The following is a 20,065-nucleotide window of genomic DNA, read 5'->3' as shown; positions in this document are numbered from 1 at the left end:
GTCCTGCTTAAAGAAGTAGAGTTAATACAGGACAACAAAATTAACTAAACCCCACTTGTGATACAGTGTCCAGATCATAATGATCCTGATACTAACAGAACTCAAATGAGAAAAATGGTTGTTAATTTGGTTTAGTTTTTATACAAAAGTAGGTATATATGGCTATGAACAAGCAAGGATATAAAGCAAAGATATAAAATCTCCATGTGCTAGATGGATGAGAATGAGATTAATTTTTGACCTGGGACTCACCAAAGACTCTCACATCTGAGCAGCAGAGGCTGAATATCTCTAAGTGCTTCGTAGCTTACTCCCGTCCCTGTCAGATCCAGTTCTGATATTTTGCCCTTTGTAAGGTTTAAGAAGTACTTCATGGTATTGTAATCCATCTGGGAGAGCGTTTGATCACTAACATTAATTGTAAGTTTGTTCGGTTGTACAGCAAGGACCAAAGAAGAGTCCTGTTGCTCAAACAGGCAATGTAAATGGTTTAAGATAGGGGCGCCATTTTCACAGAGCATTCTAAGTTCTATGATGATCCTCTGACGATAGGTTTCCACTTTTTCCTTGGGGCAACACAGTCCTACCTGCCTTGACAGAAGATTAGCATTGCGTTCAGAGAGGACTCCAGACAGGAAACGGTTGAAAAGGTCCAAATGTCCATAGGTGGCCCCCTCTCCAGGAAATGCAGTGTGCTGAAGTGTTTCAGGTAAAGGATAATCTGTCACTGCACAATAAAGTGCTGCAAAGAACTCTTGAACAGTAAGGTGTGTAAATGAGTAAACCTCTTCGGTACAGCCAGCCTCTTGTGCCACTGTCTTGTCAAGGAAGGTACTAACAAGGCTGCATCCTTCTAATGCAGCAATATCTGGGTCGCTACTGTAGAATAGTGTTTGATGTTCCATTAGTTTTTGGAAGGCAAGTCGACCTAGCTTTAGCACAATATCAGACAGCTGCTGGGTGGCTCCTGCTTTTTGCTCTTCAAGAAATGTTTTGGCTCTTGCTTGCGTGTGAGAGCGAAGTAAAGCCACCAGATACTGTACATAAATATCCGTCATGGTCTTTGGGCTCTTTCCACAAAGGTCTTTGCTTTCTTTGAGGATGCAGCACACAATGTAGCAAAATGCAGGTATGTAGCAGAGTGTCAGCATTAGTTCATTCTCTGAAACCACAGAAAACATGCGGTCAGCAAGGGCACGGTCTTGGAAGTGACCTAAGAAAAAGTCTTGAACTTCAGCCAACGAGAAGCCCGCATTGAGCACAAAGCGGTCGATGCAGCCCACAGGGATGTGACTGATAGCCACAGGTCGACTTGTGAGCAGGACAGAAGCATTGGGAAGGAGTTCACCTTGCATAAGACTCCCAAAGATCTCAACAACCTCTCCATCTTCATCTGGTTCTGTCACAAATACATCTATGTCACAGTTCCTGTAGTGTCTGAACTCATCAAAGCCATCCAATACGATCAGCAGTTTGTTTTCATTTGTGAAAATGTTATCCAGTTCCTTAGCTAGGTGCCGGTTTTTACGCAAAACCATTTCCCGGAAGTTTGTAGGTTTGTCGATCAGATTCAGGTCTCTGAAGGTCATGTGGATGATGAAATCAAATGGAAGATCGTCCACATTTCTTCCAAAATCAAACAGTATCTTCTGCACCAGGATGGTTTTTCCAATGCCAGCCACCCCTGTGACCAGAACTTTCTTGACTGGACGATTTACATTTGAGCTTGAAAAGAGTTTGGCTGGTGCAATTTTCCTTTGCACTCCTGATTTTTGCTGCAAAGACAGTCGGTTTTGTCCAAATGCCAGAATCTCATGCCTTTTTATCTCCAAGCCCTGGTGTCCGTCAACTAACAAGAGATTGACATAATGTTCAGAAAAAAGGATTTTCTCACCGTGTCGAGTGTTGTAAAAGAGCATGCTCTCACTCCGGTGCCTGAGGACATCCTTATGCTTTTGTTTGACTTTGTTATACTCTGCAAATGAAGTTAAGATTAATTAATATTTTTGCTTCATCCTTTGTGTCACTTCCTTCTTTACCACAACTGAAGATAATAAAAACAACATAATTTGTTCACTTCATGAAACTCCATGTGCTGTTTATATGAACTGTACAGTGTTATTTCAAGTGTTTAATTCAAGCATCATTGTCATTCTAAACTTGATCAGAAATGTACCAATTACATAAATCTGCTTTGAATTGCATACCTGTAGACTGAGACTGATCTGTGTTCCGTACTTTGGAGTGCTGTATTTCATGATGATTACGACTGATAATGGAGAGAAAAATCTTTGCTGCGTCCTCGCCTTTATACTCCAGGATATCCAGCATTTTTCTTACTCTTGCCCGGGGACCCAACTGGCACAATACTTCCTCACGGTCATCACGATTGAACACCTCCCCATTTACTAAGATTTCCAGCAGAGAGTCAGTTCGTCCTTCTAGTTCATCCACGAGGGAAACTCGCAGCACCCTGATTGATGTCAAACAAGAATTGCAACCATCCTCTTCCACCATGCTGTTGGTTCTACTTTTGATTGTTGTGTCTTGATGTCAAGTGAATTTCCTCTTATAGTTTCCTCTGTGACTGAAATGGAAGAAAATCCACAGAAAAGGGAAGTGCTTTCTCCTTTGATAAAAGTGGGTGAAACAGAGTAAAGTCATAATGACAGAGCAGTCCTGAATGTCTTGCTCTTCTGATACATGGTAGAATTTCCCATTGGAGGACTATGCAATATGCTCTTACATATTTTGTTCAAGTGTATACGTGTTTAAATAGAAAGGAACAGTTTAAGTGTAAAGGTTTGACAGAAACTGCAGTGGTTTCACTTTACACTTTAATGTTCTAACAAATTTGAGCACTCTGATTAGCTATTGTAGTCAGATTGTTATCCAAAAACAAAATGGAAAATCACAACAAACAGATTATAAAAGGAATGTATTTGGTTTTATTTAAAGATTAACCAGGCATGAGCAGACACCAAAACATTAAGTCACCAACAATGGGTCCCCATTGCATGCACATCAAATACCAAAAAACACTATGGGGAAACGAATACTAAATCCTAAAACCCACCAATGTAATTATTTACAAAACTATGCACAAGAACACACATGAAAATAAATAGGTAAAAGGACAAAACAAATATCTACATAACTTAAGAGCAAAAGTAATACGTTAATTATGTTTTCTTCTCACAAAATCAAATAATCACACCCCACTGAAAGGCCAAGTAGTCTCCTGTTAAGGTATCTGTTGCACTTGATGATCAAGAACTGTGGAACGCAGGAAATAATGTCAAAAGTGCTTGTGTTTATCTGGCACAGTAATGTATGGTTCATTAATAATGAACTTTAAAAAGTTCCCTACTGTTTCACCAACATCCAAATATAACACCAAGGTCATATTTACATATTTTAACTAAATATGTAAATATTTACAACTAACATTGAAATCCATCCATGGAAGAAGAAATACTAGAAAGGTTTGTGAGAACTGCCAAATGTTATAGGAACGTTCAAATGTTACTGTATCGTTTTCCTGAAATGTCACACTAAAGCAAAGCATTTAGTAGGACTGGACAAACTGAGCTATTATTAGCTCACAAGGAACTACTATGATCATCTCACGTTGCGTTGTGCTGTGTAATGTCACAAAGTGGTTAACGGGACATCTTCACAAATATCTTTTCAAGACAAAGCAAATACAACAAACAACAAAAAAGAAACAATCTATATGAACAATAGAACAAAAAAAACTCGACAAGTCATGTTCTTAACAAGGACTCGGATGAGTTGAGTGCAAAAATAGGCATTTTTTTTTATGTTTGTTTGTTTATTTTTAATTGACTTAATTCAGTCTGAACCTCCATAGTGCAACCCATGCAAGATAAATCTTTATCATGTCCTACTTTTTTCAGCCAAAAAGGCACTTAAAATGTCTTTCAATTTACTCTTCAAATGATCCAATTTAAATGACAGCATAGACCATGATCTATTTCCCATGTGGCTGAAGCCAAATGTACACCGTTTATCAAAAATAAGGCTTTTATTCACCTTAATGACTTTTCATTTATTCACTTTTCATTATACAACATAACACTGTATTTTAAACAAGAGTTTCCCCAGAATTCATTAACAAAGGGAGTTTATCATAAAAACTTGTTATCTACACTGTTTTGGACTACAATAAAGGCAAACAAACAATTATCCAGTGGTTATCAAAAGCCTTGGGGTCAACCCAGAATTCCTGGGTATGAAGTGAATCAATTTTAAGGTGTACTTTATATTACCGTAATTTTTTCTTTGTGCATGACAATATTCACCCTATTTTGGACATGAAGTGATGGCGATACAATGAAACACCGTAGCACAACACTTGTTCTGTTTCTTTAGGGAAAACTCCAAATTCCCCTGATCACAAGTTTCTTTTGCGTAATTTAGGAAAGCTCTCAGCATGAATTTCAGATTTTAAAAGGAACTGAAGCCTTCATTAACAGACATGTCACTCCTCTCAAAATGTTCAAATTAGAGTAGAACACAGCCAGTTCAGGTGTGACCATCCAAATATCACTCCACACTCAGGTATACCCATCCAAGACTGAGCATTGAAGACAATTGTGGGTGTTGAGGATGGAGCACGGCGGTTTCAAGTCTGTCCTATCCAGTCTGTCCACGGCCCTCGTCTTACATCCTGGCCTCAGGTGTCTCGACAGGAATGACAGCAGCGGCTCTTGAACTGGGGCAAAGGACAAAGCTCCAGCTGTCGGACCTTCTCACAGTATCTCGTGCTGTCTCGACACTCCCCTGCTGAAATACACAGAGATTATGATTTAGTACAAATGTTCACTCCTATTCCTTTCTCCCAAAGAAACCCTAGCCAGGCAGTTTTATGTTAAGCATAAAGAATTACCAACTTCTGAAATGTCTGCTACCTTAATACAGTAGAGGTTAGGGGAATTTCATGCATGCTTTTTATAGCATAGATAGATCCTTCCAGAAATACAGTGTAAACAGTTTTTATAGGGACTGTCCCTCCCTGTGCTATTAAAAGGTTTCACCACAGAGAAACATAATTTGTACTGAAACATAGAGAAACATACCAAATAGCTTTCAGTTTCTAACTGCAACTGAACTTTCAGTTAGTTTCAGTTAGTTTATCTAGGGCAAGCCCTCAGAGATATGCTACTGATGTGTTTATGACAGAGGCTGGGACTGACAGCAACAAATTACTACTGTACTAAACTTATTTTCACTTCTACAATATGCCTTTAATATGCTTTAAAGAGAAACTTTACATATATAGCACTATCAACACATGCAATTATATTATATTAAATACGCTATAGAACATATAATAAATCAAGGATCATCTTCAATCAAGACACCATTTGTCTCCATTTTGCCAACAGTGAATCTTTTACTCACCTCTTCCACAGGACAAAATATTGCATCGCTGCCAGCTGGGAGGGCGAGGCCTCCACATGCAGTGATGTTCGCGTGTGACCTTTCCAGTTCTACGATGCACACAGGTCACGTGCCGTGATTGGAAGCCATGCCGACCACAGGTGGCAGTGCACTGTGTCCACGGCCCTACACGCCACTGAAGGGCACAGGCCTCTGTGGAGCAATTCTTCAGGGAGCTGGGTCTACAAATACAAACACAGATAAAGAAAAGTGTTTAGGTGTGAATGAATTGTTACTACACAAGCCACATAACTGCGACACATAACTGCGGATCTGATTATGGCTAATGACCATTTCCTGCTGAAAAAAATAATCTTTAGGGTGTCAGAAACACTCAGGATTTACTAAAATGCAAGGTAACACTATACGTTTTGTTGTATATCAATAATTATATAACAAACTGTTTATTTACAGTACACATGTTATGATCCATATAATACATATTTACCTCTGGAGTCCACTGCACATCCTGTGGGAGACTTTGGTGGCATTTGTGTCTTGGCAGTAAACATGACGGTGCTGTGTGGCCGAACTAGGACCCACACATTGACCATGACACTAAAAGAGCAGATGTTATCAAAATTACCAGCAAGTTCAGCTTTTAAATCTCATCTATGGGTGGTAAATTCTCATGATACACTTGATGTGAAAAGGTTAACACAGACAAAAAAGGTGACTTCCTAACCTATTTGTCTCCTTTCCCCTTAAATAACTTGGAAAACAAAATGAAAAAAAAAAAAAGCAAGCAAAAAACAAAAACCTTCCCTCAAATTAACTGACCAAGAATTGGTTAACACACATTTTCCAACTGCCATTTCATTTTGCACAGGTAAAAAGCCTTGATACAGTCCAGGTACACCCCGTGGTTAATGTAAGCAGGCTCACCGGTCCCCAGGGGGTAGTGGCCCATCTTGCACAGGGCAGCTGGTTGCATAGCCTAGATTGAGAGGGCCTCCTCCCTAAACCAACGCAGTGCTGGCTCCCCAACTCTCTTGATCTGCTCTCAGGGCCTTTCATGCAGCGGACACTCCTGGTCTGGGATCCACCTCCACAACTGGCAGAGCACGGTGACCACGGATCAACTTGCCACCTAATGCATCCATAGACAAATCGTGTAAAGTTCATAAGCTCGGAGGGGGTGGGGGGTGGAGGTCCAAAAGTAATCAACATAAGGGGAAAAATTTGAAATGCAATTAAAGGAGGGAAGGGTAGGATCTGGTGTTATCAAACCAAATATTCAAAGTATCCAAATGGACTAACATGTAGTAATAACAAGGTACCTGAGGGGGCAGGCTTGTCCATGGCAAAACTCAGCTGACTGGCTGTTGTTACTCCTCTCAGAGCATATACGGCCATTTATTACCATACCACTACCTTGGACACAGTTCTTTCCTTTGCCACCTGAAAATACATATTAAAAACATATGTATTATTCATACATGTCTTTCTGATTTTGGATACTGCAGAAACCAAAAGAAGAGATAAGTCTTTTAAATCTGTACTATATCTTTCTATTTAGAGTTTCAGTTCTTTATAAACCTCAACAACAGGTACACACACACATAAATAATGAAGTGTAGCTAAAGATCTTTTTGTAATGCCTGATAGAAACTAATAGTTCTGATCTGAAGTCAGTTATGTAAGCATTATTCTTGGTTTTCTCAACTCACTAAAATACTTAAATGTGCAGTAGGTGAGAACTGTTCCATAGAAAAAACATGAAATATGTGTCAGTATCTTTAGTCAGTCTCTTGTTAACCTGCTGTTGCTTCAGCAACTCTAAATTTTGTTTCTGACATCACTACGAGGTTCATGGCCAAGAATCTGGGATTCTTATCATTTCTGAATTGAATCCTCGGGACAGGAATTTCCACTAAGTTTCGAATTAAAAATAAAAGAAAATGCATTTTTTCAGCACTTTTAAACCCTTTTATCCAGTCTGTCCAGATTAGGCGAATGGGGTGCACCCACTTAATCTTCTTTGAAAGACTGCCTGGAACCTCTAATTGTTGTCGTATAGGAAGGAAAAGTACCGGAGTGTCAGGAAACCCACTTTGATGAAAATGCAGCTAGGTTGCGACTGATCATGCTGCGAGGAGACAAAGGGCAGCGCAGCTCTGAGAAGGCTTGAGCTGCGGCACAGTCCAGACATTCCCCATCAACGAGTCAGCCATGATGAGACACTAGGATACGTAAAAGCTGAATGTATATCTGTGCCTGTGGTTATGCCTGTGGATGTCTTTCTCAGATGAAAAGAATGTGTTCCCAGAATCTTAAACCCTGAACCACAAAAGAGTAACACATTTTAACTTAAACTGGATGACACTGCAGTATATGAGGATAAACTCAACTTGACAGTTGGCTTAAATTGAAATTCTCATTTTTGTGTGTAGCAGTTTATAGTATCTTATAATTACAGAACTAAGGGGAATTTACAGATGCTGATGAATTTTGCTAGTTGTTCCCCCTTTTTTCTGGTCTTTATGCTATGATAAGTTGTCTCCTGGCTCTAGCTTTATCATGTACAGATACGTGAGTGGCATCTATCTTCTCATCTAAGTATTGACAAGAGCTTAAATTAAAACAACATTTAGGTCAAAGCTGCGATGTCTTTCTTCTTCTTTTAAACACTAACTGAAAATTCTAGGTGTGTGTGTGAAGCTGTATTTTGTGTTCAATTTTCAAAACCATGCAAGCTTGAACACAACTTACAGTTCTACATTTTTAGATAATTGTTAACATAGAACCACTTGAGAGGTTAAACTAACCATTACAAGGATTGCTTTTTAGCCAAACAGGTTTGAAGAAACATTCTGCCTTTGTTGACCTTACCTGTAACTTGCAGCCAAGATGAAAGAGATGCAGAACCTAAACGGTTCCTTGCAGTGCAGGTGTACAGACCCTCATCCACCTTGTTTGGGGACTGGATCCTCAGTGATCCTGTGGACAACAGGCCTACTCTGCCAACACAAAGACAACATAACAACTGAATCCACACAGATATGTCATAGAACATCTACTTCTATACAACAAAATCTGAAGTTTTGTTAAAAAAAAAAAAACCAAAACATTAAAGGACAGTTCTTACCTACTGTTGTAGTGCAACTCTTTTCCATTCTTTGTCCATGTTAGGGATGGTTCAGGGTTCCCAAGTGCCTCACACCTCAGCTCCAAACTAGGAATGGGTTTCTGTACCAAAACTGGCACTCCCACATGAACCATCATGTCAGACGATGGCACCACTTTTCTGGACCGCTGGATTATCACCGGGCTTCTTGGCCTGGACGTGTGAGCTTTGATATTTGGTTTGTAAAGGAGGGGCCCTTGCGTGAAGGATTCTGCACTTCCTGGGGGATGAAGAGTAGACTCATTGGTTTCACCTTGTGTCATGGTGAGCTCAAGGAGCAACTGGGCAATAAGTTGTTCCCCCCATGGTCCTCCGAGGCCTTCAGAGAGGTTGCGCGTGATCTCATCCAGCCTGTGGGTGTCAGTGATTATGAGCAAACTTGAGAGTTCAGAACTGTCATCCTCCAGAGCAGACCTGTTCTTTTCACTAGAATGCAGTTTATCAACAGTGTCTTTTTCATCTTGGAGAGAACCTTTGAGTTCAAGCAAATGCTCAACAATGTTGTCATACTGGTTGAGGGAGAAGGGGAGATCCTGAAATCTTTCTGTTGTTGAGGCCACAAATGGCTGCCCAACCTTTTGTAGCCCATCTGTGAGGCGCCATGACTCTGGAACAGAGAGCTTCTGCTTGTTGCCAATTATCTGCAGGACAAAGTGCTCTTGTGTTGGACCTGCGATGCATGTGTATATTCCTGCATCAGATGCACGAACCTGTTGAATCTTCATATATCCTAATGATGTTAAGGAGACGTGTGGAATGCTTATTATAGGCTTTCCATCCTTCAACCACTGGATGTGGCCCTTGCGGAAATGACGGGTTGGGCAGCGAAGGATCACAGTTGTCCAGGGAAGAAGGTAGGCATAGCCGCCCACTACCAAGTGTAACTTTTTGCCCTTCCTCCACTGGATATACACCTTCCTCTGGGTCAGTATGGCAGCGCCAGGCTTGACAGAGTCTGTGATGAAATTAAAAGGATAGGTGAATGGCTTGATAGTTATGTGTGCTATCTGTACTTCTGTACATTCGCAACTGTCAAGCAATGTGCAGTGACACAACTAAGCTGTGGAATGTTTTTCCTGCTTACTAACAAATGTCAAATTTCTGTTCTCTAAAGTCAAACAGAGGGTCTCTTACTCTCACAGAGCCTCAGGGAGCATGGCCGGATTCTGGTGGGCCGGGGCATCAGGGAACAGTTCTCAGGGTCTATGGTCCAATGTCCCTCATCTTCCCCTTGTTTTCTGCAGACTGTCTGTAGTCTCTGAATGCCGTTTCCACAGGTCACTGAACACTGGATCACAAATAATATTGTAAGACATGGAAATATGCAGGCCCTGAAAACTGAGAATTAAATTCTGATAATGACCACTTTAAAGAAGTAGATGGATATCTTGGGGAAAGCATACCTGGGACCAGTCAGTTGTGACCCACTGAGGTGGGCACTCTTGCTTGGCACAGGGCTGCTGGTTTGCAGGGCTCTTGGAAGGGCAAAAGGTGTCAGGCAGTTCCAAGATGCTGCCATCTGCCAACCGCTGTTTGCACAGGACCTGCCTCCTTTGAAATCCACCACCACAGCTCTGGGAGCACTGCAGCAACAAAAATACAGAGGTGACTGGAGTTATATTAGCAAGAAGAGCTTGATGCTTAAGTATTATTGTTGGGGCAGGCATTTATAGGGTGAACTTCCGAGATGAGATCCTTTACCTGTCCCCAGACACGTGTGTCCCACATAGGAGGGCAGTCAAAGCGGTTGCAGGCTTGGACAGGACTGGGCTTGGGGTTCTGACAGTCTTCATCCCTCAAAACCTCAGTATGGTTGCTGTCCCGAGAGGGTTGGTGAGTGCATGCCACAGTGCGGGTCATTAGACCTACCCCACAGGTAGCAGAGCATGAACTCCACTCTCCTGTTTCCCATCTGTGAATACAAAATTCATTAACAAATTCAGGTAATCACCACAGACAGAAAGACAGACATAAAATCTATAATGGACTACAGTCAGCAGGAGTTGGCTCAGCAGGAGTCAGAGTGCTTGATCTAATTGATCTCATGAGAAGACATTCTTGTATTTTTATAAATATGTAAATTTATGAAAGTGAAATTCACAAAAGTGAATATGAAAACGAAAGGGGTGATTCATGGGGCCAGATCCTGGCCAAGAAACACCAACTATCGTACTGAATTCAGTGATATTTGAGAAATCCCTGTGGCATTACTTTTTCACCCACATTTTCCCACTCACCTCCATGGAGCATTATTAATTTTGTTGTCTAACACAATTTAGTACAGATTGATCAATCCAGCATCAAAGTTTGCTGTGTATTTTCATTCCAGTCTTGAAAGTGATAGTTCCTATGCCTAATACACATCTAAAAGCTTCAGCTTTGACCAAGATGGCAGTGACTTTACTTCTTGCTTGACAGATGAGGTGATATTTCAAAACTATTCATATTTACCCAAGGGTCTAGGGACTGAGGAGAATTGGGAATGAAGCTTGTTTCTGAACCGGTACTATGCTCACAAGCCAAATCCTATGGCTGTTTCCCCTCAGAGGGAACAGTATCCAAAGAGTGTAGCTTAATATGGGAGGGTGAGGAGGCCTTAGGGAGGGAGTAAAGGGCCAAAGGAAACAAGCCCAATACAGTGTTTGTTGTGCCTGAAAACAAGACTCAAGGCCTGGAAAAACATGCAAGGGCAGGCTGCAAGTCTCTGGGTTTTCTGACATGAGTGTGAGTTGTGGAATATCGACACTGTGCACGGTGTTAACTTGAAACGTGTGGCCCACCGCAAAATCCACTTACCATTTAGCCATGGCTCAGTTATATTAAAAAACATGTCATTTTGCTGTTAAACCATTCAGGCATTTCATTTTGATGAAGTTAGTTTCCCTCGTCTTCAAAAAACAGTTAATATTTCATTTTTGAAATTCCAACACATTCATCCACTTTATTTCTGATTGGTGCCCAAAGTGTGAGAGCTGGATAAACAAAAAAAAAATAAGGAAAACTTTGACTAAAATTTTAGCAGCATTTGCTACATCTAAACTTATCATTAAATCAAAATGTTGTAAGATGTAACACCGACCTACATATAAAAGTGCTAACACCACAGTTGTATTTCATTTATTTTAACTTTAGCAAGGCTATTCATCATCCCCAGGGGATGTTTACAACGATTTTATAGATCTTTGGACCATTTTGACTAGCTCAAAATCAGGGAAAACCTTTGTTTTTACAAGCACTTTTGTCCATGATGAGGCATCCGTGAAACTAATGGCCAAGCCTTCCATGAAATTTCATTGCTCCCAAAACAAAAATCTCATCTTTCCCTCCAAGAGTTCCCTTAAACAACCTCTTCATTTTCATTCACTTTCCAGAGAATGGATACCTTTCATTTTCAACACCACTCAATAAGCTTTCCTTTACAGTCACATTAAGGTCAATATCTTAATTCTAGAGGACAGGATAGAATATTGAAAACTAATAATAATAATAACAACAATCATGACGTTTATTTTAAACCTTTAAGGACATTCATAATACCCAGAGGAATAATCTACATGTTTTTAGTGACTGCCTTGCAGTACCACAAACCTTTTTCATGAGATATCCCAACAACCACCGATATCTGATCCTTTTTGTGTCGATTTATGGCGATTTTGACCAGCTTCCACAAACTCTCCTATTAGCTTCATTTCCTGCTTTCTGTGATACAACCATCCATCTCCGTCATTCTGCTTTAGTATCACTTGGAATATAATGGTCTAAATGGTGATTTAATTGGCCCAAGTGGTTTAAACTGAGAGGGATAACACAGTGGATCAGAAGGATTTGAATCTCCTTTTTACACAACCAGTGATTAGTAGAATTTAATTGATTCAACAAGTGTGAGGTGTTTTTTGATAGTCTGAAAGTTAAGCAGTTCCAGATGCAACAAGTCTGCAGGAATTGGTGCATCAATGTCCCATCTCTATATATTGCATATTTTGGAAGGTTAAAGCCTTGGCAAACTAATAATGAGCACAGCCAGATTTCTGTCCTGCTTTTAATTAATATTTTCTGCAGCCAAACCCTTTTTCCAAAAACACATTCCATTCAAATTTTACTGCACCCATTAATCAAGTCTATTTTATGCATTAGCTATTTTAAACAACGTGTAAATGACAATGATGTCGGTCTGATTTGTGGGTTTTACCGTACCTGGGTGGGCAGGGCTGAGTTTTGCAGTCCTGCAGGAGTTGTGGGGGCCGACGGAAGCTCACACACAGGCTCTGGTCCACTGCCTCCCTGGTCTGCTTGTTCAGGCAGATGACTACAGCTTCCTGCACACCTAGGATTACACAACACCAAGCAGTCACAAGGGGCGCCCAAAGAACCATGAGCTATCTGTGCAGGGTTCAATCATGGGCATTTTCAACTTTTAAAAAGTTAGTATAAAAATACTTGTTCTCAAGAATAAATAGCAAAAAAGTAGCAAACACACATCGTTTTTTTGTTTGACATCTTTTACATACTGTGACACTAACATACAGAGGGAGCATTATTGAAAGCAGATACTACAATGAAGCAGCCCAGATATAGGGCCCCTCAATGAAAACAAGCAGCAGTTATATCTAATGGGCCACAATGAACATCAAAACAGTGCAGCTGCCTGCTTAAGTTCTGCCACGAATTGTGGATAAACTTTAAGGGTGTGATGTCAGGTCATGTTGAAAGCAATGAAACATAAATCTGTGAGTCTGCTTCTAATGTTGGGGACAATAACATTGAAGCAGGCACTTCAAACGCCACAGTGGTGTGATGGTCCACAGGAGCGCAGCCCAAGGGTGTGTATGTGACATCTGATACTAGTCTGTAATCATCCACGAATGGGAGTTTGTTGGGTTTGGGTGAGTGCACACACGCACACATAAAGACAAAAGCCCACGCCCATGTGCAGAAATTAAGTTAAGTTATTAAGTTACACATGCACACTGATGCAAACATTAACACGCAGACACACAGTTCAGGCATGCAGACATGGACGTAGGTGGGAAGATTAAAGCAGGCCTCGATGACTGTTGGCAGGATGTTTAGGCAAGCTGTCTCTGTCTGGCGTAGCATTCACAGCTGTTGTGAGAGCTCCTGGCATATGACCTTTAGAGGTAAACTTGGTATTCCATCCATTATCACCAAATATCATATAACTTACGAGTACTTCAAAGCACAAAGTGACATGGCTTTAGTCATCCACTCACAGTGACTTACTGCTGTGAAGTTTCATTTTAATATACAGCAACTGGGACAACTTCACTGACACAGACAGACTGGCACGAACTCAGACTGAGGAATATAATGTATTTGCTGTATTCATACAATAAAAACAATTACCGTATTTTCCCGACTATAAGCCGCTACTTTTTTCCCACGCCTTCAACTCTGCGGCCTAAACAACGATGCGGCTAATCTATAGATTTCTGCAGGCTAACGGCCCGGTGATGCGAAGAGGAAGACGCTAGTTTTAAGCGCAACTTTTAACAGTCATTTTGTGTCATGCACATACCGTCATCATGTAAAACACTCGAAAAAGTGCATATGATGCAGCTTTTAAGTTAAAAGCAATCGAATTGGCTATCCAAGAGGGAAATAGAGCTGCTGCACGTAAGCTTGTCGTAAATGAATCAATGGTGAAGAACTGACGCAATGCAAAAAGACGACAAAAGCTTTCAGAGGTAATAAAAGCAGATGGCCCGGACTTGAAAACGTATGTCATGTTACAATGTGGACACCTGCGGCTTATAGTCAAGTGCGGCCTATATATGTACAATTTTTTTATTTGGTGGGTTCGGCTTATACTCAGGTGCGTTCTATAGTCCAGAAAATACGGTATGTCATGGATTTAATGGAGGATCCACTCTCACCCTGACATTTCACTTTCCACTCTGACATTTCTGGCTGGTGGTGGACGGTGATGGTGAACATCAGTACATTGTACATATTATATCTGCTAAAAATCAGCACAACAGTGTTGTCATTGTGACTATGCTTGAATGGTAATGTTAGCATTTAGCTCAAAGCTGCACGCATGTCTGTAGACTTTTAAAACTAGAAAGAACCAGTTGATGATAACAGAGGTCAGTAATGATCCATACCTCCTCCACAACTCTCTGAACACTCCGTAAATCCTTCATACTCCCAGTCATGCAGTTCCTCTCTTTCAGGTGTCTCCTCCTCTTCCTCCCCCTCCTTTTTGCTTTCTTTTCCTTTGCCAAAATCACCAGAGCAGGGAGTGCGGTAGCAGGGCTGACTTGTAGCAGGTTTGACTCCCTCACACTCGTCATCTGGCAGGTCAGCAACAGTCTGGGAGAAAGACAGCAACACCTGGCACTTCACGGTCCGCTGCTGGATGCCAGCGCCGCATGTCTTGCTGCATGTCTGCCAGGGACCAGGGATGAAGCTGGAGAAAAGAGCCAGCATGTTTGAGGATGATTAAACACACACATAAAATGCTTGCACACTTGAAAGCAGCTTGATAACAAGTCACAGGTTTTTGTGCATTCCCTCTCTGTGCAGATATTATACTGCTAACCTCATAAACTCACTAAGTATTTATGAAATCCGGTCTTGCTGTTGTTAATTGTACAGCTGTGAAGCATTAGGATCAGCCAGTATGGGATAAATGGCTTTCATGTGCATCCTTCCTCATCTGAGAGAATGGATCAGAGAAGGAAATACTTGCAGATCATTGGCATTCATGAATGTCTGAAGGAATGTCAAGGCTGGGTGACAGTTATGGCCCAGAGACTGAACTGTCACCCTATCAACAGCTTTGGGAGAGAGAGAAATAATAAAACTGGAAAGTGTGAGATGGACAGATGTTTGAATCCCTCTTGATCTTCAGATTTAATTGACATGGTGAGTAAGAATTTAACTTTTGGGAAATGCACAAAAATGAAAAGCTTAGTTCCTTGAAGGATCAAGGAGGAAATACTACTTCATACTCTGCTTTCCAGAATGTCCATAACGATTCAATGACGTTCAGACCTGGAGATTGGGGAGATCTTAGAAGCTGTTTCATGTTGTTGGTCTGTGCATTAAGAGTTCATAGAATTATGTGGTCCTGGAAATATTCTCATTTCTAAATATGCAAATATAAAGACAAAACAGCATTTGTAACAAGTGGTGTACCTGATACCCTCTTATACACCCATTTTAACTATCTGTTCTATAACCATGAGAGCCACACTCAGTCCTAATTAGGTCTGACAAGATATTAAGAAGCAAGTTTAACTGGTGACAACAGACAAAGTCTTCTTACAAATAAACCCAACTGACTATTCAACATGGGAGGGGGGCTACCTTTTCCTTTTGCACAAGGGTGCCATGCAGCACTGTCCTCATTATACCCAGTGAGGCAGCTGATCACGACTGCAAAGCAGTTGGAGGCAGCTGAAATGTTTACAACATTCAGCAGCTGCCCTGTCTAATGCTGAGCTCACCACTGTTTCTGCTGGCAGATATACCCTAAAAAGATATTCAAAAACACCATATTAGCATGCAGTATACAAACTAAGCTTTAACACCGTATACTCAAGCTGAAATAACTTTGCTGAATCACTGTGGTCCCTGACCGACTAAGTAGTTGCTGTATTTGCATTGGAGCTCCTCTCAGCTGACTGAAAGACCATGAAATCCACAGAAACAATCATGATGTGAAAAGCCTCCTGCAGACACGCAGTTGTTCTTGTGTTGGTTTAGTTCTTCACTTAGCTGAGCAAAACAGCAACATACTGAAATTACAATCAGTCACAATCAGCACGGAATGTCACCTTGTTATGAATGGTGATGCAATTACTTGGCTTAGGAAAAGGGGGACTTAACTGCATAATCACATAAAAACTACAAACTCTTTGAAAAGCAAATTGAATCAGTGATTTGTAACTGCCTGCCCCTACATCACCATCATCATCAGAGTCACTTGGCTCTGTAGTTCACTTTGCAACTGTAATGAAGTCTCATCAGAATCCAGCTTTTTGGTGTTTGCTTTAAACTGTTCTTTTTACCCTTTCAAAATCATTTCATTCAAAATTGAAATATTGTTTCTTGGTTCCCATAAATTACCGCACCCTCTCAGTTTATAAAACTACCAAAGTTTTATTTACCAGTGTACATGTATCTCATAGAAGCACCTACTAACACAGCAGCTTCACCAATATGTAGCATTCTTTCTTGTTTGAGCAGTCTGACCACAACACGAGAGCACCATGCTGTTTTATAAGATGCCTCAATAAAGAGCTCATAATTACAGCACAGTTGGCTCTTTATGAGTGCTCAGGGACTCATTGTGTTTTGGACAAACAAATGAATCACCGACAGTTAGACTTTGGAAGGCAAGCAACAAAGTCAACATGTGAACCCACAGAAATGTTTATCTTCATGCGCAGTTAAAGTACATCTGTCCGTTCAAAAACAATCTTGATTTCATCCATGGAAGGAAACAACACATTTTTGTAATATCTGCCAAAGCCTCTTGTTAATCATATCATTTAAATTTCCATTAATGGAAATATCCTATTTACTCATGGCAGTGGTGATGTTAAGAAAAAACCAAACCAAAACAAACCTTTGGCCATGTTGTGGAACATATATGGGTTTAATCTTTCAAGCAGTTGCACAGCGGTGGTTTAGGGCAGGCATACGACCTGGCAGTGGAGGTGCAATAAGTCTAATGCAGGAATTTCCTTCTCTTTCCTCTCACATCCGTAACCTGGCCCCATATGGTGGGCAGATATTGTTGTTGGCTTGTGAATGACTGCATATTATACACAGATATTTATGTGCTTATGGAGGAAAGACATGATTTTTTTTGCAATAGGGGAAAAATCATATGTTTTGGCGTTTCTCTCTCTCTTACTCCCATCCCTCTCGCTCTCTCTCTCCAAAGATAAGTCAAAGTAACAGATGTTTTGAACTGGATAACATGGTCGCTAATACAAGTCATGCAAGACACTGGGTAGAATCCAAACATTGTCCATCTTCAGAGGACAGCCTTTATTAGTCCATTGATATGTGGGACATGAACATCTGGAACATCTGAGGATTGCTGAGGTAATGCTGGTGGCCACTGACAGAACAGTCTGCTGGTTTCCAAAAAGATGTTTCTCCTTTTTCACCTTCAGCTTCCTCTTTTACCTTAAATAACCCCATATAGCACATTCATTATTTAGAGCTGACAATCCACACCTTCACTGAAGCACACAGCATTAAACATCTAGCTTCAGCAAACGCAAATTCTTCTTTACTTGTCTTGACAAAACTATCGTGCCGCGGAGCCAGACGAACATTTGGCATACCCACACATACAGAGAGTCACTCAAAGCGGCGCATATTTTGCAAAGTGGGGGCCTACAGCTGCACAGCATCTTGACTCCAAGATGGCGTAAATGGCTGTTGACACGAACACAACCACGATACTATGGTGGTTTCACTGCAGCACAGGGCCCTGTCTACTTCAATTTCACATCCAGGTAAATCCAAAGCTCAGGGCTGGGAAAACTGTTGTCGAAACTGTGTATCTGGAATCTGACTTCAGCTTCTTCAGCCCTGCAGAATTATTTAAAGAATTAAATTTCCCCTGATTTTTCCGGGTTATGAAGCTTGAGACTCATTTATGGCTTTAGCAGTTGCATCTTCCTAACTCATTTGCTGTATTAGGCCCCGACACCTGTGATGGTTTCAACAGAACATTCACCTCTGGCAGTAAATTACTGGTATATAGTTGTAATGCAGAGTGCCAGTAAATATAGTTATATATTTTAAAGTTTGGATTGCAGCTTCAACTACTCTCAATAGAAGGAGGCAGCAAATAGAGATCCCATAAATATCTATATATTTTTGTACACATACATGAATATGTGGGTGTCTTGTACTCACGTTGGTTCCTCAGTAACCATGACCTCCTCTTCCAGCTCTATGGCCTGCTTATGCCACACAGGTTTTGCCTCAACTGGAAGGGTATCTAGAGAAAATCACCCAGAAAAGGTTGGATACTGCAAAAGACGTGATTTTATTTGAGAAATGCGTATGTGCGTACAGAGCTCAGGAGAAGGAGGGCACCGCCCCCAGTGAACCAGGATTGGTTGTAAAAACATGACAAAAAACAACGTAACCCACCTATAGATTTATAACAGGGCACAGTCACCAGGCACTCCTCCTTGATGTGAGGCTTGGTGGTGGGGTTACAACCTCCAGCATGTAGTCCTCTGTGATCAATGCATAACACCACCCTGTAGCGCAGACCCTGACCACAGGTCACCGTGCACTGGAGGTGATAGGACAGTTCAGGAGATATAGTCTTTAAAATACTAATCAACTGATGATTACTTTTATGCAAAGATAAGCTGACATGTGTAAGTCTTTCTTGCTCTGATGGTCAGATGTTTTTGCTTGCCCCAGCCTTTGACTCGAGGGAAGCAAAGAAAGAGACCTTGCAAAATCCCTGCAGCTCTAGAAGCAGGGTGAACTTGGTGTATCCTCTGCCAAAACAAGCATTTAAAGGCAAGTTCACAGGGAAGAATGTACTAGGTAAACAGCATCCCAGGTTTGCAGAGGGCCACAAATTTGACTCTGTGTGCCTTTCCTTGTGCCTGTATAACTGGTGAGATTGAAAAATCCCCATGAGGAGTTCTATTGGACATATCTGGGTAATGTAAAAGCAACTATGTCAAATATGTAAACTAACCAGGAGTGTTAGATTATCCAGATGCACCACATCGATAACCTGGATACGTTAGGCAAATAAAGAACTTAAAAAGTCCAATGTGCTGTTGACTTTGGGGTTTTTAATTAAAGCCTTGTATGCTTTGGATGGTGTGCTCAGGCCATGGGTTGTGAATGGCACTCAAATTGAGGTTAGAAGTGCTAGCAAGACTGTGCTTTAACTTAAGCAGCTACAAGTGCTCTTGTCATGTTGAAGATGCCTGAAGAGATTTCCACGTCAGCTTGTCTGTTTAGTATATTTTTGTTTCTCCCTGAGACAATTAATCATGTTTTGTTTTTGTTTCATTTTGTTTAATTCTTGTAACTCCATTGGCTGATTAAGACTGACTGTGGTGATTCACAAGCTAAAAAGACATATCATGACAAAACTTTAATCATTTATGGATCTGTGGGACATTTGAACTTGCTTTGTATTGTCCAATAATAAGCTGTAAGAACAATAAAAAAATAACAATAATAAATGTTCAAAAACAGAAAAAAGGACTCCTACAGGTGACCACTCCTGTGCCAGCCAGATGGGGCAGTCAAAGGTGTTGCAGGGCTGCAGGATAGCCGTCTTCGGGGAGTAGAGGCACTTCCACTCCTCAGTGGGTGTGATGACACCCTGCATGTCTTCCTCCACACAGGATACTGAGCGACTCTGGATGCCTCCACCGCAGGAGGTGGAGCAGGCAGTCCAGGGACTGCTCTCCCATCTGACATTATAAAAAGTCAGCGTTA

General features: G+C 41.0%; 1 protein-coding gene across 5 annotated transcripts in view; it reads right to left on the bottom strand.

The window, feature by feature from the left end:
- Positions 1-2,928: 2,928 nt before the first annotated feature.
- The window catches only part of LOC124054500 (ADAMTS-like protein 1), an 88,844-nt gene continuing 71,707 nt past the window's right edge, over positions 2,929-20,065 (bottom strand). For 2 of the 5 annotated variants that reach the window (XM_046380585.1, XM_046380587.1), the window contains 15 exons: positions 19,836-20,040; positions 18,740-18,887; positions 18,500-18,584; positions 14,719-15,023; positions 12,788-12,917; positions 10,295-10,505; positions 9,997-10,176; positions 9,728-9,881; positions 8,555-9,548; positions 8,299-8,426; positions 6,747-6,867; positions 6,352-6,556; positions 5,915-6,024; positions 5,428-5,648; positions 2,929-4,809 (listed from right to left, as the gene is read on the bottom strand). In XM_046380585.1, coding sequence (XP_046236541.1) covers positions 4,700-4,809; positions 5,428-5,648; positions 5,915-6,024; positions 6,352-6,556; positions 6,747-6,867; positions 8,299-8,426; positions 8,555-9,548; positions 9,728-9,881; positions 9,997-10,176; positions 10,295-10,505; positions 12,788-12,917; positions 14,719-15,023; positions 18,500-18,584; positions 18,740-18,887; positions 19,836-20,040 — 3,307 coding nt within the window. In that variant the 3' untranslated portion in view covers positions 2,929-4,699. Of the gene's footprint in view, positions 4,810-5,427; positions 5,649-5,914; positions 6,025-6,351; positions 6,557-6,746; positions 6,868-8,298; positions 8,427-8,554; positions 9,549-9,727; positions 9,882-9,996; positions 10,177-10,294; positions 10,506-12,787; positions 12,918-14,718; positions 15,024-15,112; positions 17,759-18,495; positions 18,585-18,739; positions 18,888-19,835; positions 20,041-20,065 lie in introns of those variants that run through there. The other 3 variants (XM_046380586.1, XM_046380588.1, XM_046380589.1) reach the window with 3 other exon arrangements.

Source organism: Scatophagus argus, chromosome 23, assembly GCF_020382885.2.
Source record: "Scatophagus argus isolate fScaArg1 chromosome 23, fScaArg1.pri, whole genome shotgun sequence".
Classification (NCBI taxonomy): domain Eukaryota; kingdom Metazoa; phylum Chordata; class Actinopteri; family Scatophagidae; genus Scatophagus; species Scatophagus argus.
Note: the sequence above shows the minus strand (reverse complement) of the source record. Positions and strands in the feature narration are given on the sequence as shown.